The sequence below is a fragment of the Chrysochloris asiatica genome, unplaced genomic scaffold, assembly GCF_000296735.1.
Source record: "Chrysochloris asiatica unplaced genomic scaffold, ChrAsi1.0 scaffold00034, whole genome shotgun sequence".
Taxonomy (NCBI): Eukaryota; Metazoa; Chordata; class Mammalia; order Afrosoricida; family Chrysochloridae; genus Chrysochloris; species Chrysochloris asiatica.
This window is the reverse complement of record NW_006408552.1, coordinates 3,949,403-3,965,170: the sequence shown is the minus strand read 5'-3', so window position 1 is coordinate 3,965,170 and position 15,768 is coordinate 3,949,403. Positions and strand designations below refer to the sequence as shown.

At 49.7% G+C, this 15,768-nt stretch overlaps 1 protein-coding gene across 2 annotated transcripts; it reads left to right on the top strand.

Moving 5' to 3' along the window:
* The first annotated feature begins 1,020 nt into the window (after positions 1-1,020).
* TRIM50 (tripartite motif containing 50) lies at positions 1,021-11,193 on the top strand. Of its 2 annotated transcripts, none has more exons than XM_006859691.1 (6): positions 1,021-1,423; positions 5,069-5,164; positions 6,317-6,547; positions 6,659-6,678; positions 7,729-7,853; positions 10,547-11,193. In XM_006859691.1, exons 1-6 carry the CDS (start codon positions 1,025-1,027, stop codon positions 11,134-11,136), a joined length of 1,461 nt encoding a protein of 486 aa, XP_006859753.1. In that variant the 5' UTR covers positions 1,021-1,024; the 3' UTR covers positions 11,137-11,193. The 2 variants fall into 2 exon arrangements, with proteins under 2 accessions (XP_006859753.1, XP_006859752.1); XM_006859690.1 differs by having other exon boundaries at positions 6,656-6,678.
* The last annotated feature ends 4,575 nt before the right edge of the window (positions 11,194-15,768 follow it).

Below are 15,768 nucleotides of genomic sequence, written 5' to 3'. Positions count from 1 at the left end.
GATCCAGCCCCTCTGCGTCTCCTCTCCGCCCCTCAATTCCTGGCCAAAGCAAGCACCTGAATCTTACCATTATCAGAGCCGGCCAAGCAGAGGCTGCCTCCCCAGTCCCATGATGTGACCTGGTTTCCACCTGATTCTGGGTGACCTTGAGGGCCCAAGGGTGTTGCTGGGAAAAGGGAGGAGGCAATGGGCAGAGATAGGTAGTGAAGCCAGCATCCAGCTGCAGTTCCCAGGTCTCCACACCTGTTGTCCCATCCTGAGAGAGAAAAGGCTGACTCCACTGAACACACTGACACCATCTCTTCAATGATGGTCTGAGGACCTGCTGGAAGGCTCTGCGGTCTGTGAAACACCAGGCAGTCCAACATCCTGGCTCTGCCTGGCTCCACTTCAGCTTCACACACGGTACTTCTTCCCTCTCCTTGCCCATCATTTCCCATAAGGCGTGAGGTGGGACCCTCAGACAGAGCCCTTCTTTGTCCCAGACTCTGTGGCACCATGTTGTTCCAATATAGAACTCCCTGCTTTAGAATGACCTGGATGTCTCTAATAGATGCAGATTTCTGGGCCACACTCCAAACCCCTAATCTTAAAGGCAGAACTCAGGAATCACCATCATCAAGCATCTAAAGTTTGAGACCCGATCTAGAGGGTGGGAGGCCCAAAGATTTGCCTTTGCTTGCTTGGACTGCCCAGTTCTAGGCCAGGGCTCCTGCTAGGAGCCATTCCAAATGACCCCAAAGCTGTCCAGTGCCCAGCGGAGTCAGCCTTTTCTCTCTCAGGATGAGACAGCTGGGAACTGCAGATGGGTCTCTGCCCTTTCGTATTTACCACCAAGTCTCTTTTAAAATATATATATATAGAACATCATCTCTCTAAGGAAACGTTTCCTCATTGAAACGCCTTAACTGACACGTGGACAAACTGAGGCCCAAGTACACAGAAGGTTAGGGCAGGAAGCCAGGAGCTTGGGACAGGGGAAGAGGAGGGGACCGTGTTCCCGCTGTTTCAGCTGCCGAGGTGGATGGCGCGGCAGGTGAACGTGCTGGAGCTGGAGGACCGACTTCAGTGCCCCATTTGCCTGGAGGTCTTCAGGGAACCCCAGATACTTCAGTGCGGTCACTCCTACTGCAAGGACTGCTTGGTGTCCCTGTCCCACCACATGGACGCGGAGTTGCGCTGCCCCGTGTGCCGGCAGGCGGTGGACGGAAGCAGCTCCCCACCCAACGTTTCCCTGGCTCTGGTAATCGAAGCCCTGCGGCTTCCCAGGGACCTGGAGCCTCAGGTCTGCGCGCACCACCGCAACCCGCTCAGCCTCTTCTGCGAGAAGGACCAGGAGCTCATCTGTGGGCTCTGCGGCCTGCTGGGCTCCCACCAGCACCACCGAGTCACGCCCGTCTCCACCGTGCACAGCCGCATGAAGGTGAGAGGGGTACTGCGGAGGGGGCGCGGACTGCCAAGGTCAGGGCCTGCGGACCGCGGAGCCCAGGTTCGGGGCTCTCTGGCGCCCTCACCTGGCACAAAAGGACTGTCCTAGAGCAGAACTCGTGGGGGCCTTCATTCATCCGTTTATCCATTTATCCATTCATCCATCACCACGTGAGCTGCTGCTAAAACCAAGGGCGGGGGATTACAGCCCCCTGGCTTCATGGGTGAGTTCCTTCCCAGCTAAATTTTTCTGCCCAGCCCTTGTTACTAGAGTGTTCCCCTGGCTGCCTCATAGGTAGGGACATGAAGGCAAGGACTTTGGTTTTGTTCTTTTGCTGAATTTCAGGTATTTGTTCAGTCGACCAATTTGTGCCTTTTATGATTTAGCAGGTAAGGCAATCGAGGGGACTTCAAAAAGGTCATGGAAAAATTCCATTCATTCTACTTTTTCACCAACTTTTTCGAGGCCCCCTCATAATAATAATAACCCAAAACAAAAGCACTTCCAAAGAGTAGATCCCCAGTCACAAGGACCCTATAAGAGAGAGAACAGGTTCATGAACCGCCCCCTTTAGGTTAGCCACCAAACACTTTCAACTGTGTGCCACCCGGGGCTCAACTAACAGTCATGCCATCGTAGGTTGATTAATTCATCTAAGATTTACAATTTCATTTTCTCCCCAGAACATTCTGTGATGCCCGCTGGGTGGGGCTGTTACAAGTGAGGAAACTGGGTCTCAGAGACAGTAAAGGTCTTAGCCAAGGTCATACAAACTTCTAAGTGGCATTCTAGATTTAAACCAAGGCCAGTTTTCTTCCTGCTGCCAATAGATCAGGAATAGCCAGGAAGGGTTCTTAGAGGTGAAATGTTCCAGGAAGGCATTTACTTGGTATGGGGATTATGGGGGGAGTGAAAATGAGGAATGAAAAAATATAGGAGGGGAGAGTGGCAAACCAGGAAGACAGAGAGGCCCTATGAGCTGTTCTAGGGTTTCCTGGATGTCCTATCTCTGCTCCTCAATCCTGGGAGACAAGTAGGTGTGCACAGGACTCGACACATTTTCCATTGGTCTGTCCTTCCCATGAAAATGTACTGGGCACCTCATTGTGCCCGGTGCTGTGCCCGGTGTTCTTGTTGCAGCCGTGGACAAGAGGCCTACTGCTCTGTGAGAGGTTCCTAAGTCAAATACTGATGTCAAGGTTAGGCACATGGAATAGTGAGATCACCGAGGACATGGATCTTGCATGGCCTCAAGCGGTCAGGGAAGGCTTCCGGGAGGAAGTGGACCTCTAAGGCGGTAGGAAGAAAAAAGGAGGAAACAGTGTGAAGTGTGAAGTCCAAGTGTGAAGACAGCACATGCAAAAGGTCAAGAGGCAAGCAGCATGGCTCACTTGAGGGAAGACAGATCATTCCAGAAAGCTTGGGGAAGTGAGGTCAGAGCGAGATGGGGCAGAAGAGGTGAGCCACATCATAGAAAGTTTGGTGTGCTACCTGAAGAGATTTGGGGTTTATTTGGAGGGTCCTGGGGAAGGGGCAATGGAGGGTTTTTAGCAGAGTAGTGGTGTGGTCAGATCCGTCTGGCCAAAGGGTAAACTGGAGGAGGGAGACTAAAAGGTAGGAGCAAGATAGGAGGGCATCAGGGGCTGAGTCAGTGAGGGTGGGAAGCAGGGCTGGGGCAGGCCCCAGAGAGATTTAAAAAACAGAACAATAAACCAGTTGCTACTGAGTTGATTCTGTCTCATTACAACCCCATGTGTGTCAGGGTAGAACACTGCTTCCAAGAGTTTTAAGTGACTGATTTTTTCAGAAAAAGATCACCAGGCCTTTATTCCAAAGTGCCTCTGGGTAAAGTCAAAGCTCCAACCTTTCTGTTAGCAGCTGAGTGTGCTAACCGTCTGCACTACCCAGGAGATAATTAGAAAACAAAGAAACAAACCCCTGTAGCTGAATGTGGGGGATTCAGAAGAGAGAGGAGTCAGGATTGACCCCCACCCCTGACCTTTAGCTTGGGCAAGTCCCCTTGCAGAGACAATAGGGACAGGGAGGGGGAAGTAGCAGGTGGAATGTGTGTGAGGTACCCCTGTGGGACAGTCCTAAGAAGATGTCCAAAAGACAGGTGGGTGACAGTCTGGAGACCAGGAGAGGGGTCAGAGAGGAGATAAAGGATTTGGAGTCATCTTGTATGGGTGGGAAGTGGGAATTGACACCCAATCAAGGAGAGTCTGTAGATGATAAGGGAGGAAACAGCTGAGGACCCCATGAGGAGTCTCAGAGTTCTAAATCAGGGTAGAGAGAGAGACCCCTGGAAAGGGCACAGAAAGAAACTGCAGGGGGAATAGGGAAAGTGGCTGAGTGTGGTCCCTGGAAAACAAAGGAACAGCATATCTGAAGGACAAGATGGTGTATGTGAAGCTGGCATTGTGAAGATGGCGTGTGTGAAGATGGCATTGTGAAGATGGCGTGTGTGAAGATGGAATGTGTGCAGATGGCGTGTGTGAAGATGGCATGTGTGAAGATGGCGTGGAGTTGGCTATGTGAAGGTGGCATGCGTGAAGTGGTATGTGTGAAGTGGTATGTGTGAAGAGAGTATTGTGGAGTGGCATGTGTGAAGTACCATGTGTACAGATGACATGTGTATGGATGGTATGTGTGAAGTGGCTGAAATGAACTGAAGCCATTTATTGGATTTATAGTCTGAGTTGACTATCTTGGCGAAGCAGTGTTAGGGACGTGTGGAAGGAGGAGGAAGCCAGGTTGCAGTAGGCTAGAGCTGAGTCTGCATTTGATTAGCAGAAGAGAAGGGTCTTAGTCACCATTTCTGCCCATGAGCTGGGCCCGTTTGGGTCGTTTGAGGTTTGGGATTTTGCGATCCCAGTGTCTGCTGTGATGTAACCGTATTATGCTTCTTTATTGGGTCCCTTTCATGCATTGCTGTTTTCGTCTACCTGTTGAGATACTTACTTAACTTTTCCCCATAACTCCTCTTCCTGTGACAAAGGTGATATACCACTCTGCTTTGGGCAGGTTATAATTGAACTGACCTTCTCGGGCTCCCTTCCTGAAAGCTCTTACTGCTGACTTCTGTCTGGGAATGAACTCCCTAAAGTGTCTGTACACTCCCTGTCCAAACAGAAGGCATGTGCCAGAGCTAAATGGGTAGGTTTACAGGTGGTCCTGGCTGGTAGCCCTAAGGCTAGGTCAAATTTGAGTCCAGGGCAGCCAAGAGAAGTGAGTTTACTTTATCTTGGAGAGTGTCCCATAATCCAGGTGGGGTCTGAGCCAGCTGAGGATGGATTCATAAGGAATGGGGGTCACGAGGCTTACCTGGCACTACCATGTGCAGCATTTGCCCTAGAATTGGCCTCAGTGGGGCCTTTTATCAATGACTGTTGATCGAATGCCCATTAAGTCTGGATCTCACAGAGAAGGACGAAGCAAGGGTTCTTCCTTGTTTTGACAATTTCTACAGTCACTCTTACCTAGTTTTGGAGTGATGGGCACCTGGGCAATGTAGACCCTGCCCTGATTCCACTGAGAAGTGCCTGTGGCCATTGGGATTCTCCTAAGAAGGGCGAGTCCCCCAGAAGCTGCGTGAGTCCAGGACTTAGCTGTTCAAGGGCCATGGCATGTTGCCCCCAGGAGGAACTTGCAACTGTCATCTCCGAGCTGAAGCAGGAGCAGAGGAAGATGGATGAGCATATCGCCAAGCTGGTGAACAATAGGACCCGGATTGTCGTGAGTGAGCCCCTTCCGCCCCCTACGCTGAGATCAAGCACCCCATCCTCACTTAATCCTTTACTGAAACCCACCCCTCCCATGGTGGTGGTTGGTGGTTTCTGCTGTGAAGTTGGTTCCCATTTGTAGAGATCCTGTATAAAGTTTCGGAGGCTGTAAACCTCATCTTTCTCCTGCAGAGCAGCTGGTAGATTCAAACTGCCAATCTTGTGTTGTCGTGCTTATGAATCGGACTGCAAACCTCAAGGTCAGCAGTTCGAAATTCCCAGTTGTTCCATGGGAGAAAGATGAGGCTTTCTGCTCTGGTAAAGATTTACAGCCTCCTCAGAAACCCTGTACAGGGTCGCTATGAGTCGGAACCGACTCCACGGCACATAATCACCACCACGCTACCAGAGCCAGCATCCCAGGGTGGGTGAGGAACATGAAAATTCCAACTGGGAGAATTTAACTTAGTTGTCAGCTCTGGCTTTTGTCCCCCATGCCCTTGGGATGGAGATAAGCCAGAACTTGAGTCCCAGAGGTAAACACCCCAAAGCCATGGGCATGGCTCTACCCACCCCTGGTGCCACCTAAGTCTGCTTGACCTTCACAGCCTGCAAGTGGGCTTACTGGGGTGCCCTACCTGTGCCTTGGGCCAGAGGCCTAGGCAGGCCTGAAAACCCCAGGTCTGCTTGTCCTTAGTGAGGGAACACTAGGCTGAGCCCTGGAGGTGGCTGTGGAACTGTGGAACAGGCCCAATAGACACTGAGCCTCACACAGTCTCATTTAGGGTTCCTCATGCTGGGGGCTGGGAGGTGGCATTAGCCCTATCTGAGGGAGGCAGAACGGCCACACAGGGAATCCTGGGCTCTCCCCAGAGCATTCTGATGGTCTTCCGTGGTGAGCGCTGTGATGAAACAGTCTTCCATGCACATTAAATAGTTAAAGCAGAGCCTTTCTGTTTGACTTGGGGTGGGATGGGGGGTCCAGCATCTCCCCTGCCTCCTGTCGCCCTTGGACCACATCTCCCTGAAACATCCAGGAGTCACAGGCCTGCCTGGGACTCAGGTGCTGGGGCCAGCCGAGTCAGGAGAGTCCAGGAAGGCCAGCCAGTCGCAGAGCTCTGCTGCGGTTCCGACTGTAACTGACCTGACCTCCTCCTTGCCCCAGAATGAGTCCGATGTGTTCAGCTGGGTGATTCGCCGCGAGTTTCAGGAACTGCACCACCTGGTGGACGAAGAGAAGGCCCGCTGCCTGGAGGGGGTAGAAGGCCACACCCGAGGCCTGGTGGCCTCCCTGGACATGCAACTGGAGCAGGCCCAGGGGACTCGGGAGCGGCTGGTCCGGGCCGAGCATGTGCTGGAGCAGTTCAGTGATGAAAGTCGTCATGAGTTCATCCGGGTAAGAGGATGATGGATGGGCCCCAGGCTGAGGCCCTCAGGACGCCCAGAGCCTTCTCCTCCCTAATCCTGGCCCTCCTTCTCTTGCCTCCTCTCTCCTGTCTTACAGAAGTACCACTCCATGGCCTCCAGGTAAGACTCTCCCAGGGAACATCCAGCAGCTGCTTCTCTCCATGTAGTTCCTTATTGGGTTTAACCAAGGCTTCTGCAGCAGCTACCCAAATCTGGCTTTACACAGAGCCTTCAGGGACCCCAAAGAGCTTGAGTTTAAGTGCAACTCCATCTTACTGGCTGGGGGTCTGGGACAAACTGCATGAGATCTCTAGGCCTCAGGCAGTGAACCATGATTACACACAGCAGTGGGAATTCATGTAAGTTGCAGCAAGGTACAAAGGAGGAGCTGACTGGGAATTGACAAGAAAGGTGTGCAGGTGAGGGGAGCTTGTGGGTCAGCAGAGTAGGGAGTGGAGGCATGTGGAGGGGTTGAGTAGAACAGTCTCTGGAATGTTCTAATGTGTTCACCATGGCAGGGGTAAATCTGGAGCTGGGTGCAAGGGGACACTAAGGTGGGAGAGGTGGGTAGCGGCCTGGATGAGGGACCTGGAAACTTCTGCTAAGGATGTCGGATCTGTTTTCTAGTCCCAACAAATGCATAGTCCACACAGTTCCTAAGCTTCTTCCCACCCTGTCTTCTTCTTTTCCAGTTTTGTGTTTGAAGTCTTGGGGACAATGTGGGTTTTTTTAGTCTTGGAGACAGTACTGGTTTGAATGAACAGATAAGAGGATCTGATTGGTTCAGTGTGGCTCAGGTGTCCACTCATAGGGGCCAGGGTCATCCTATTCAGAGCAGTGGTTCTCAATCTTACTCCAGGACCACCAGGAGAGCTTGTTAAACACAGATTCCTGGGTCCCAGTAAACCATTTCTGATTCAACAGGTCTGGAGGTGAGGCCCAAGAATTTGCATTTCTAACAAATTCCCTGAGGAGGCTGCTCTGCTAGTCTATGTCCTGCCCTTTGAGAATCCCTCCTAGGAAGGGGACAGTCCTCTAGGAGAAGGTGTGGGGGGTGAAATGATGGGTCCCTTGAGTGTACAGTATTCCAAGCTCCGAGTTTGGACATCCACACAGTGGGGTGGACTCTTGACTGCCTTGCTGTCCCATTGCTGTTCATGTTGTACCCAGAGCAGAACTCCAGCAGATCCGGCCTTTGGAAGGTGCGTTCAGCCCCATCTCCTTCAAGCCAGCCCTCCACCAGGCTGACATCAAGCTGACTGTGTGGAAAAGGCTCTTCCGAAAAGTTCTGCCAGGTGAGGCCCTAACCTGTCCTCTCCTCCCTGAGGATGGTTAGATAGAACGTAGCTGGAGAGAACATGAAAGGAGGCCGATACAGAATCATGGTGAAAATTTGGGGCTGGGGTCCCCTAAACAGCCGGAGCGCAGGCTCAGCTCCATTTCTTTCTGGCTGGACAAGTAGTTGTAATCGCTCAGAGTGTACAAATGGTGTAGCATCAGACCTTGTCTAAATGCTGGAGGTTAAGAGGAGAGTCAAGATCATCAGCCCAGAGCTGACTCCTATGAAGTGGAGGTCAGACATACCTTCACCCACCAATATTTTTACCAATTCTGACATCAAGTGTCCCTGTCACGGGACTCCTCACTTCACTGCTGGGTTTGAGGATTCATTTCAATGACCACACAGACCCCCTAGACTATGCTCATGATATGTGGTTTATTAGGGAAAGAACAGATGACAGTAACAGGAATGACTCGGGATGTTAGTCCTTCCATCAGAACAGCTTCTTCCCAGCCAGGCTTCCAGAATGGCCTCTCTCTAAGCCCTTGGCCCTTTGCTCTTGGCTCTCAGCCTGGCCTCTGCCCCTGCTTGAGCAAGTGTTACAAAGCTCTTTAGCTCTGCGGATAAATGCCTGGAGGCACTCAGCAATCTTGCTCCTTGAGTTGACCTGCCTACTCAAGTAACGGCCTCACTCTGGGGCCCAGGAAGTTCACTGCTCCATCTCAGCTGGTCCTCTGGTTCCGCTGCGTCTTTTCTCTGCTGCTAGACTCTGCTGTGGTGCTTGCACTGCTCCCCTCTCGTGCTGTCTCTGAAGTTACAGAGCTCTGTCTTCTGGGTCTAGGAGGTTCTCGGCAAAGGGACTCTCGGTCCAAAAGATGCATTCTATTTCTGGTGCTTCTTCCTGAATGGTAGTGAGGTTCCCCGCCCCCCCCAAACCTCTGGAATTTGCTCCCTTTAGGCCTAGTAAGATGGCAAAGCTGACCAGTCCCCTACAAATGTTCTAGTAATCTTATTTGCATGGTCCCACTCCCAGAAGGATTCCATTCACCTTATTTGCATTAGCAAAACTGTCCAATCCCATTGGTGAGCCACAAGCACCCCATTTGCATAGTCCTATCCAATCATCTCTTGGGAGCTACAAGATCATAATCTGAAAGGCAACAAAATAACAACCACACTGTGCCTTGAGTCCCTTGTTGGTAAAGATGGCTTTTCACACCTTGCTGCAGCTGCATTTGATATATATGGGTAGTTCCCAACTTATGACGGGGTTCAGTTCTGATGATTCCATCGTAAGGCAGTTCTAAGGTAAGTCAAATACCTTTTTTCTTCAATTGATTATTATTGCCTTTTATTATCAGTTATCTTTATATGTCCCATCTTTATTTGCTTTCGGGATTAGCAATAAAATTATATAGAAACATTTACGAGTGAACATCAGAGAGCGATGACATCAGCAAATGACATGTCACTACATTGTAGACAGTCTGAGCATGGACAGTCATAAGTGCAGTCTGTCATGACTTGAGTACATTGTGAGGTGGGTACTACTTGTGTGTGTGTATGAGAAAGCTTCGAAGTCCCATTATCTTTTCATTTCCTTTTTCTATGAACTTTCAAAACCCGCCTCATATATGTTATTACTAAGTGGCCTTGAGTTGGTTCCAATAATATCAACCCTATATAGGGTTACCAAGCAACTGCTGGTGGGTCTGAACCACCATTTTTGCAGTTAGCAGTCCAGTGCTTATCCTGCAGCACCACACCAGGACATAAAGATTGTTGTTGTTGTTAAGTGCCATTGAGTCGGCTCTGAGGCATAGTGACCCTGTATAGGGTTTCCAAGGAACGACTGGTGAGCTTGAACTGTCAACCTTGCTATTCAAACCAACCTTGCAGTCCAGTGCGTTAACCCAAAGCACCACCCCAGGACTCCAGGACATAAAGATGTGGGCTTAATCAATAGTAGCTGTTACTCAATCAAAAATAACCCAAAGATATTTCCCTAATTCTTGTATTACTGGCATGCTGTTGACTTGAACATAAAGGAGTTTAGTCAGTAGTTTGATTTCATCCAACAAAATAAAAAATAGAGACTATAATGAGAAAAAGAGAAAGGGGAGAAAGAAAACAAAACCGTAGATCGTCTGTTAACAGTGAATTTTGTTTGCACTTGCTTGTGTACGCAAAAATCTTGTGTTTTTTTAAGTAAACCTATTGGTTGCCAGCTAGTAAAGAGCTCAGACTCCTGGAGCAGCGCTACAGTGTAAACACTGGGCTGCAAACCTGAAGGTTGGCAGTTCAAACCCACCTGCTGCTCCTCGGAAACCCTATACAGGGTCGCTATGAGTGGCTGGTGTGGGTATCAAAGACAACAATCCCAGTTGTTTATGGGTTCTCCAGAAAACCATGTAAGGATAGTACATGCAGCTGGCAGTTTTCCAGCTCTCTCACCACCTCAGTCTTCTCCAGAATCCCCACGCCATGAAGCTGTCAGTTTCTCCCAATCTTTGGGCATCATCCAATGATTCAGCCAACATCCTTTGGGTGCCTGCTTGGTGCCGCCTCCCAAGCTCAGGGAATCAATGGTTAGATTAGACAGGCATAGTTTCTTGAGGGGCCTGGAGCCTCCCACCATCTCCTTGAAGCAGAGTCTGCCCCCTTTTGTGTAGCTCCCACAGCATACTACTCCGCTCTCTTCCCTAGCTCCGGAGCCTCTCAAACTGGACCCTGCCACGGCCCATCCGCTCCTGGAACTCTCCAAAGGCAACACGGTAGTGCAGTGTGGGCTCCTGGCTCAGCGGTGTGCCAGCCAGCCCGAGCGCTTCGACTACAGCACGTGCGTCCTGACCAGCCGGGGCTTCTCCTGCGGCCGTCACTACTGGGAGGTGGCCGTAGGCAGCAAGAGTGACTGGCGCCTGGGGGTCATCAAAGGCACCACCAGCCGCAAGGGCAAACTGAACAAGTCCCCAGAGCATGGTGTGTGGCTGATCGGCCTGAAGGAGGGTCGGGTGTACGAGGCCTTCAGCTGCCCGCGGGTGCTCCTGCCCACGGCGGGCCGTCCCCACCGCATTGGTGTCTACCTGCACTATGAGCAGGGGGAGCTCACCTTCTTCGACGCTGACCGACCTGATGACCTGCGGCCACTCTACACATTCCAGGCTGACTTCCAAGGCAAGCTTTACCCCATCCTAGACACCTGCTGGCACGAGCGGGGCAGCAACTCCCTGCCCATGGTGTTGTCCCCTCCCAGTGGGCCTGGCCACCTGCCTCTCCCACAGCCCACCAAGATGTAAGGTTGCCGGTGGTCCTGCTTGCAAACAGGCCCACCAGCAGGAGCTGCAGGGGACTTGTTCACTGTTGGGGAAGGTCTTCATGCCTGTTTGCCACTAGAAACATTTTATGAACACAACCCCGAACCCCTCATCCAAGGATGTGTTTAGCAACCTTTGGGCAGCACTAGCAGAGCCAGGCCTTGGGGTCCACAGCCTATGGTCAAGCTGAGCTTCCCTTGGTCCCTCTCAACAATGCGATCTATACTCTTCCAACTGAGGGCTGGAAAAGTTCCACCCATAATTTACTCTTAATGTGGTAAACTTTAAACAGCTCCTAAGGATGTTACTGGGAGTCCTGGTGTGGCGCTGTGGCTTAATGCGCCAGACTGCAAAGCCATTTGAACTGTAAGGTTGGCAGTTCAAGCTCACCAACAGCTCCCTGGAAACCCTATATAGGGTCACTATGGGTTGGAACCAACTCAATGGCACTTAACAATTAAGGATGTTATAAGTTGACATTCTTTTTAAATCATTTTCAAATCTCAACTGCCGCACGTAAGTACGTACTGCTTTATGTGTGGGCTGCACAGACAGCTCTGACCTCTGGTGACCAGCTCTAGATCTACCCTCAGCCACTTGATCTGTGGTTAGAGCACTATTGACCACGTATCCATCCAGCCCTGAGGAGGAGAGGAGAATGTTCTGTCTCTACAGACCTCTCCTGATTCCCCTCTCAGAGGAGGCAGACAGACCTGGACATGGCACGATCTCAAAGCCAAGTGAGGAGGGACCATACAAGGCATGCCATCATTTCTGAGAACCAGGGGCATCTGGGAGTGGGTCCCAAGGCCATGTCTGTATATGGCAATTCTGCCCCTGGCCCACCTCAGACCAGCATAAGAACTTCAGATTCCAAAGAATCGGAAAATTGAAGGTGAGAAAATGATTATAGCTGAGTTACCTAAGGTATGGTGATTCAGAGAGAACCCCAGCCTTCTGCCACTGAGGTCTGTGAAGTGCCCAAGAGCCTCTGCAGGGGCCAGTTTCACCGCAGCCCCTTGGGGTCACACAAGCACAATGAAGCCTGTCTGGGTTCAGCAGATCGTCTTGGAATCCTCCAGGGCACGTGAGGGACCTCTTCTAGGCCATCTCCGGCTATCCTCCTTCTTCTCCCCTTGGGAAATCATCATGAGAGTCTTTCTCCTTGTCAGCACGGTTCCCAGGAGGGATGGGGCTCCCTGTCCCAGCCCCTTGTTGCAGAGCTGCCGACTGTCAAACTGCTTAGCTGCAGCAGAGAACTCACCCCTTAGCAATGGAATATCCAGCTCACAGCACAGTCATCCAACCCTTTGGTTCTCCGGTGTGGGACAAAGACCCCAGGGAACAGGAATCTCCCACTTTTCCTTTTGCTGGCTGTGCCCATAATAAACTGTCTGAATCCAAGAGTGGCTCTTTGTCTCTGGATCACTGAAGTTGAATCGATCAGGCCGTGGCCTTGGTCTAGCAGCTGTGTGCTTCCTGCCTTCCAGACCCAAGTCCTAATGATTCAGCTCTTCTTCGATTGCAGGAGAGAGCTGAAGGATGTTGTCCCTCTACATGCATGCTACCCTTCCCCACCTTGCTCTCTGTCCTGGGAGGCTGGCCCCAGTGGAATGCAAACCTTCTGGCCTCAGTGGGTTTGGTCAATGGGAGGCACTAACAGGAGACCTGAGTGAGGGCAGACAGAGTTTAAGGTACTTGTTTTCTTATTTCCTCCTGCTGGATTAGCAGATGCCCTCGACCAAGGTGGCTTCTCCTTCTGCTACGCCTTTCCCTCATTCTTTTAGGATTAGTAATGGTAACGACCCCAAGTACAGTATCATTTCTGGTTGTTGTTGTTGTTGTTAGGTGCCATCGAGTTGGTACCAACTCATAGCGACCCTATGCACAACAAAACGAAACACTGCCTGATCCTGGGCCAACCTCACAATTTTGCTACACTTGAGCCCATTGATGAACACAACCCCGAACCTTTGGGCAGCACTAGCAGAGCCAGGCCTTGGGGTCCACAGCCTATGGTCAAGCTGAGCTTCCCTTGGTCCCTTTGCCAGTCCATCTCATTGGGGTCCTTCCTCTTTTTCTCTGACCCTCCACCTTACCAAACATGATATCCTTCTCTAGCAACTGGTCCCTCCTGACAATATGTCCGAAGTATGAGAGATTAAGGCTGGCCATCCTGGCCTCCAAGGAGCACTCTGGCTGTACTTCTTCCAACACAGATCTGTTGGTTCTTTTCGCAGCCCATGGCACTTTCAATATTCTCCTCCAATACCATAACTCAAATGCTTCAATTCTTCTATGGTCTTCCTTATTCACTGTCCAGCTTTCGCATGCATATGAGGTTATTGAAAATACCATGGGTTGGGTCAGGTGCACCTAAGTCCTCAAGCTGACATCTTTGCTCTTCAACACTTTAAAAAGGTCTTGTGCGGCAGATTTGCCTAACTCAATACATCATTTGATTTCTTGACTGCTGCTTCCATGAGTGTTGATAGTTGATCCAAGAAGAATGAACCTTGACAACTTCTATCTTTTCTCTGTTGGTAAGAATGTTGTTTATTGGTCCAGTGGTGAGGATTTTTGTCTTCTTTACGTTGAGATGCAATCCATACCAAATGCTGTGCTCTTTGATCTTCATCAGTAAATATTTTAAGTCTTCTTCACTTTCAGCAAGCAAGGTTGTATCATCTGCATATCGTAGGTTGTTAATGAGTCTTCCTCCAATCCTGATGCCATGTTTTTCTTCATATAACCCAACTCAGCATACAGGTTGAATAAGTATAGTGAAAGAACACAACCCTGTCTCACACCTTTCCTGATTTTAAACCATTCAGTGTTCCCATGTTCTGTTCGAACAACTGCCTCTTGGTCCATGTACAAATTCATCATGAGCACAATTAAGTGTTCCGGAATACTCATACTTCACAATGTTGTCCACAGCTTGTCAAGATTCACACAATCAAAAGCCTTTGCGTAGTCAGTAAAGCACTGGTATTCTCTGCTTTCAGCCAAGATCCATCAGACATCAGCAATGATATCCCTCATTCCATGTCCTCTTCTGAATCCGGCTTGAACCTCTGGAAGTTCTCTGTGAATGTATGTTTGCAGCCATTTCTATATTGGTGGAGGTGGTGTGCTGTGGAGTTGATTCTGACTCATAGCAACCCTTCATAGTTTCCAAGGCTGTAAATCTTTACGGGAGCAGAAAGCCTCATATTTCTCCTGCGGAACCGCTGGTAGTTTTGAACTGCTGACCATGAGGTTAGCAGCCTGACTTGTAACCACTACGCTACCTTTATACTAAAGGTATAATACTTTGTATTGTTGTTAAGTGCCATCGAGTCGGCTCTGATCCATAGTGACCCTGAACACGGTTTCCGAGGCTGTAAATCTTTACAGGAGCAAAAAGCCTCATCTTTCTCCCGCGGAGCAGCTGGTAGTTTCGAACTGCTGACCTTGTGGTTTGCAGCCCGATTTGTAACCGCTATGCTACCAGAGCTCCTTAATTACCTTTAGTAAATCTTCCCTTGAATGGGATATGAAAGATATTGTCCAATGATTTCCACGTTGTGATGGGTCACCTCTCTTTGGAATGGGCACAAATATCTTTTCCAATCAGTTGGCCAGATAGTGGTCTTCCAAATTTCTTGACATAGATTAGTGAGTGCCTTCAGCGCCCCCTCACTTTCTTGAAAGATTTCAATTTTTTATTCCCATTAATTCCTGATGCTTTGTTCTTTGCCAATTCTTTCAATGCACCTTGCACTTCTTCCTTCAATTACTGGCTCTTGATCATATGCTACCTCTTGAAATGGTTGAACATCAACCATTTCCTTTTGGTACAGTGACTCTGTGTATTCCTTCCATCTTCTTTTGATGCTTTCTGCATCATTCAATAATTTTCCGCATTGTTCAGTAATCTTGTTTGAATTTTTCCTTCAGTTCTCCCAACTTGAGAAATGCTGGTAGGTTTCCTTAATACTAACCATTCTTTTAAAAATAATCTTTATTTACCATCCCCTCAATTACTCCTGGCGTGGTGCTTTGGATTAATGCGCTAGACTGCAAAGCCGTTTGAACTGCAAGGTCGGAGGTTCAAGCTCACCAGCTGCTCCTTGAAAACTCTAGACAGGGTTGCTATGGGTCGGAATTGACTTGACAGCACTTCACAACAATTATTCTGACTGCACCTTTCTGTTCCCAACCAGAGCTGACAGTGACAGCTCTCTGTGTCCCTTGGATACCCTTTTGTTTGGTTTATAACCAAACAGCTCTTAACGGAAAAGCTGATTTACATTCAATAAGCACTGGACCACAAGGTCAGTTTGAGCTGCAAGGTCAGATAAGAAAATCTGAATCCAATGAACTTTTTACTTCATGATAATGTATTAATTACATTAATTGTGTCCAATGTACGTACCGTATTAATGTGGGATGTTAATAACAGGGGACACTGAAGGTGGGGCATAGCAGAGCTCAGTGCTATCTGTAATGAACCCTGGTGACACCATGGTTAAGCACTCAGCTGCTAATCAAAAGGTCAGTGGTTCAAACCCATCCGCCGACCCACAGAATCTCCTGCTGTGTGGCAGTCTGCTTCCTAACAAAATTAAG

Excerpts from the sequence above, each read along its gene's own strand:
- TRIM50 (XM_006859690.1), top strand. The coding sequence starts at position 1,025 with ATGGCGCGGCAGGTGAACGTGCTGGAGCTGGAGGACCGACTTCAGTGC. Across the intron at positions 6,548-6,655 it reads GTCGTCATGAGTTCATCCGG|AAGTACCACTCCATGGCCTC; the intron begins GTAAGAGGATGA and ends CCTGTCTTACAG. Across the intron at positions 7,854-10,546 it reads CTTCCGAAAAGTTCTGCCAG|CTCCGGAGCCTCTCAAACTG; the intron begins GTGAGGCCCTAA and ends TCTCTTCCCTAG.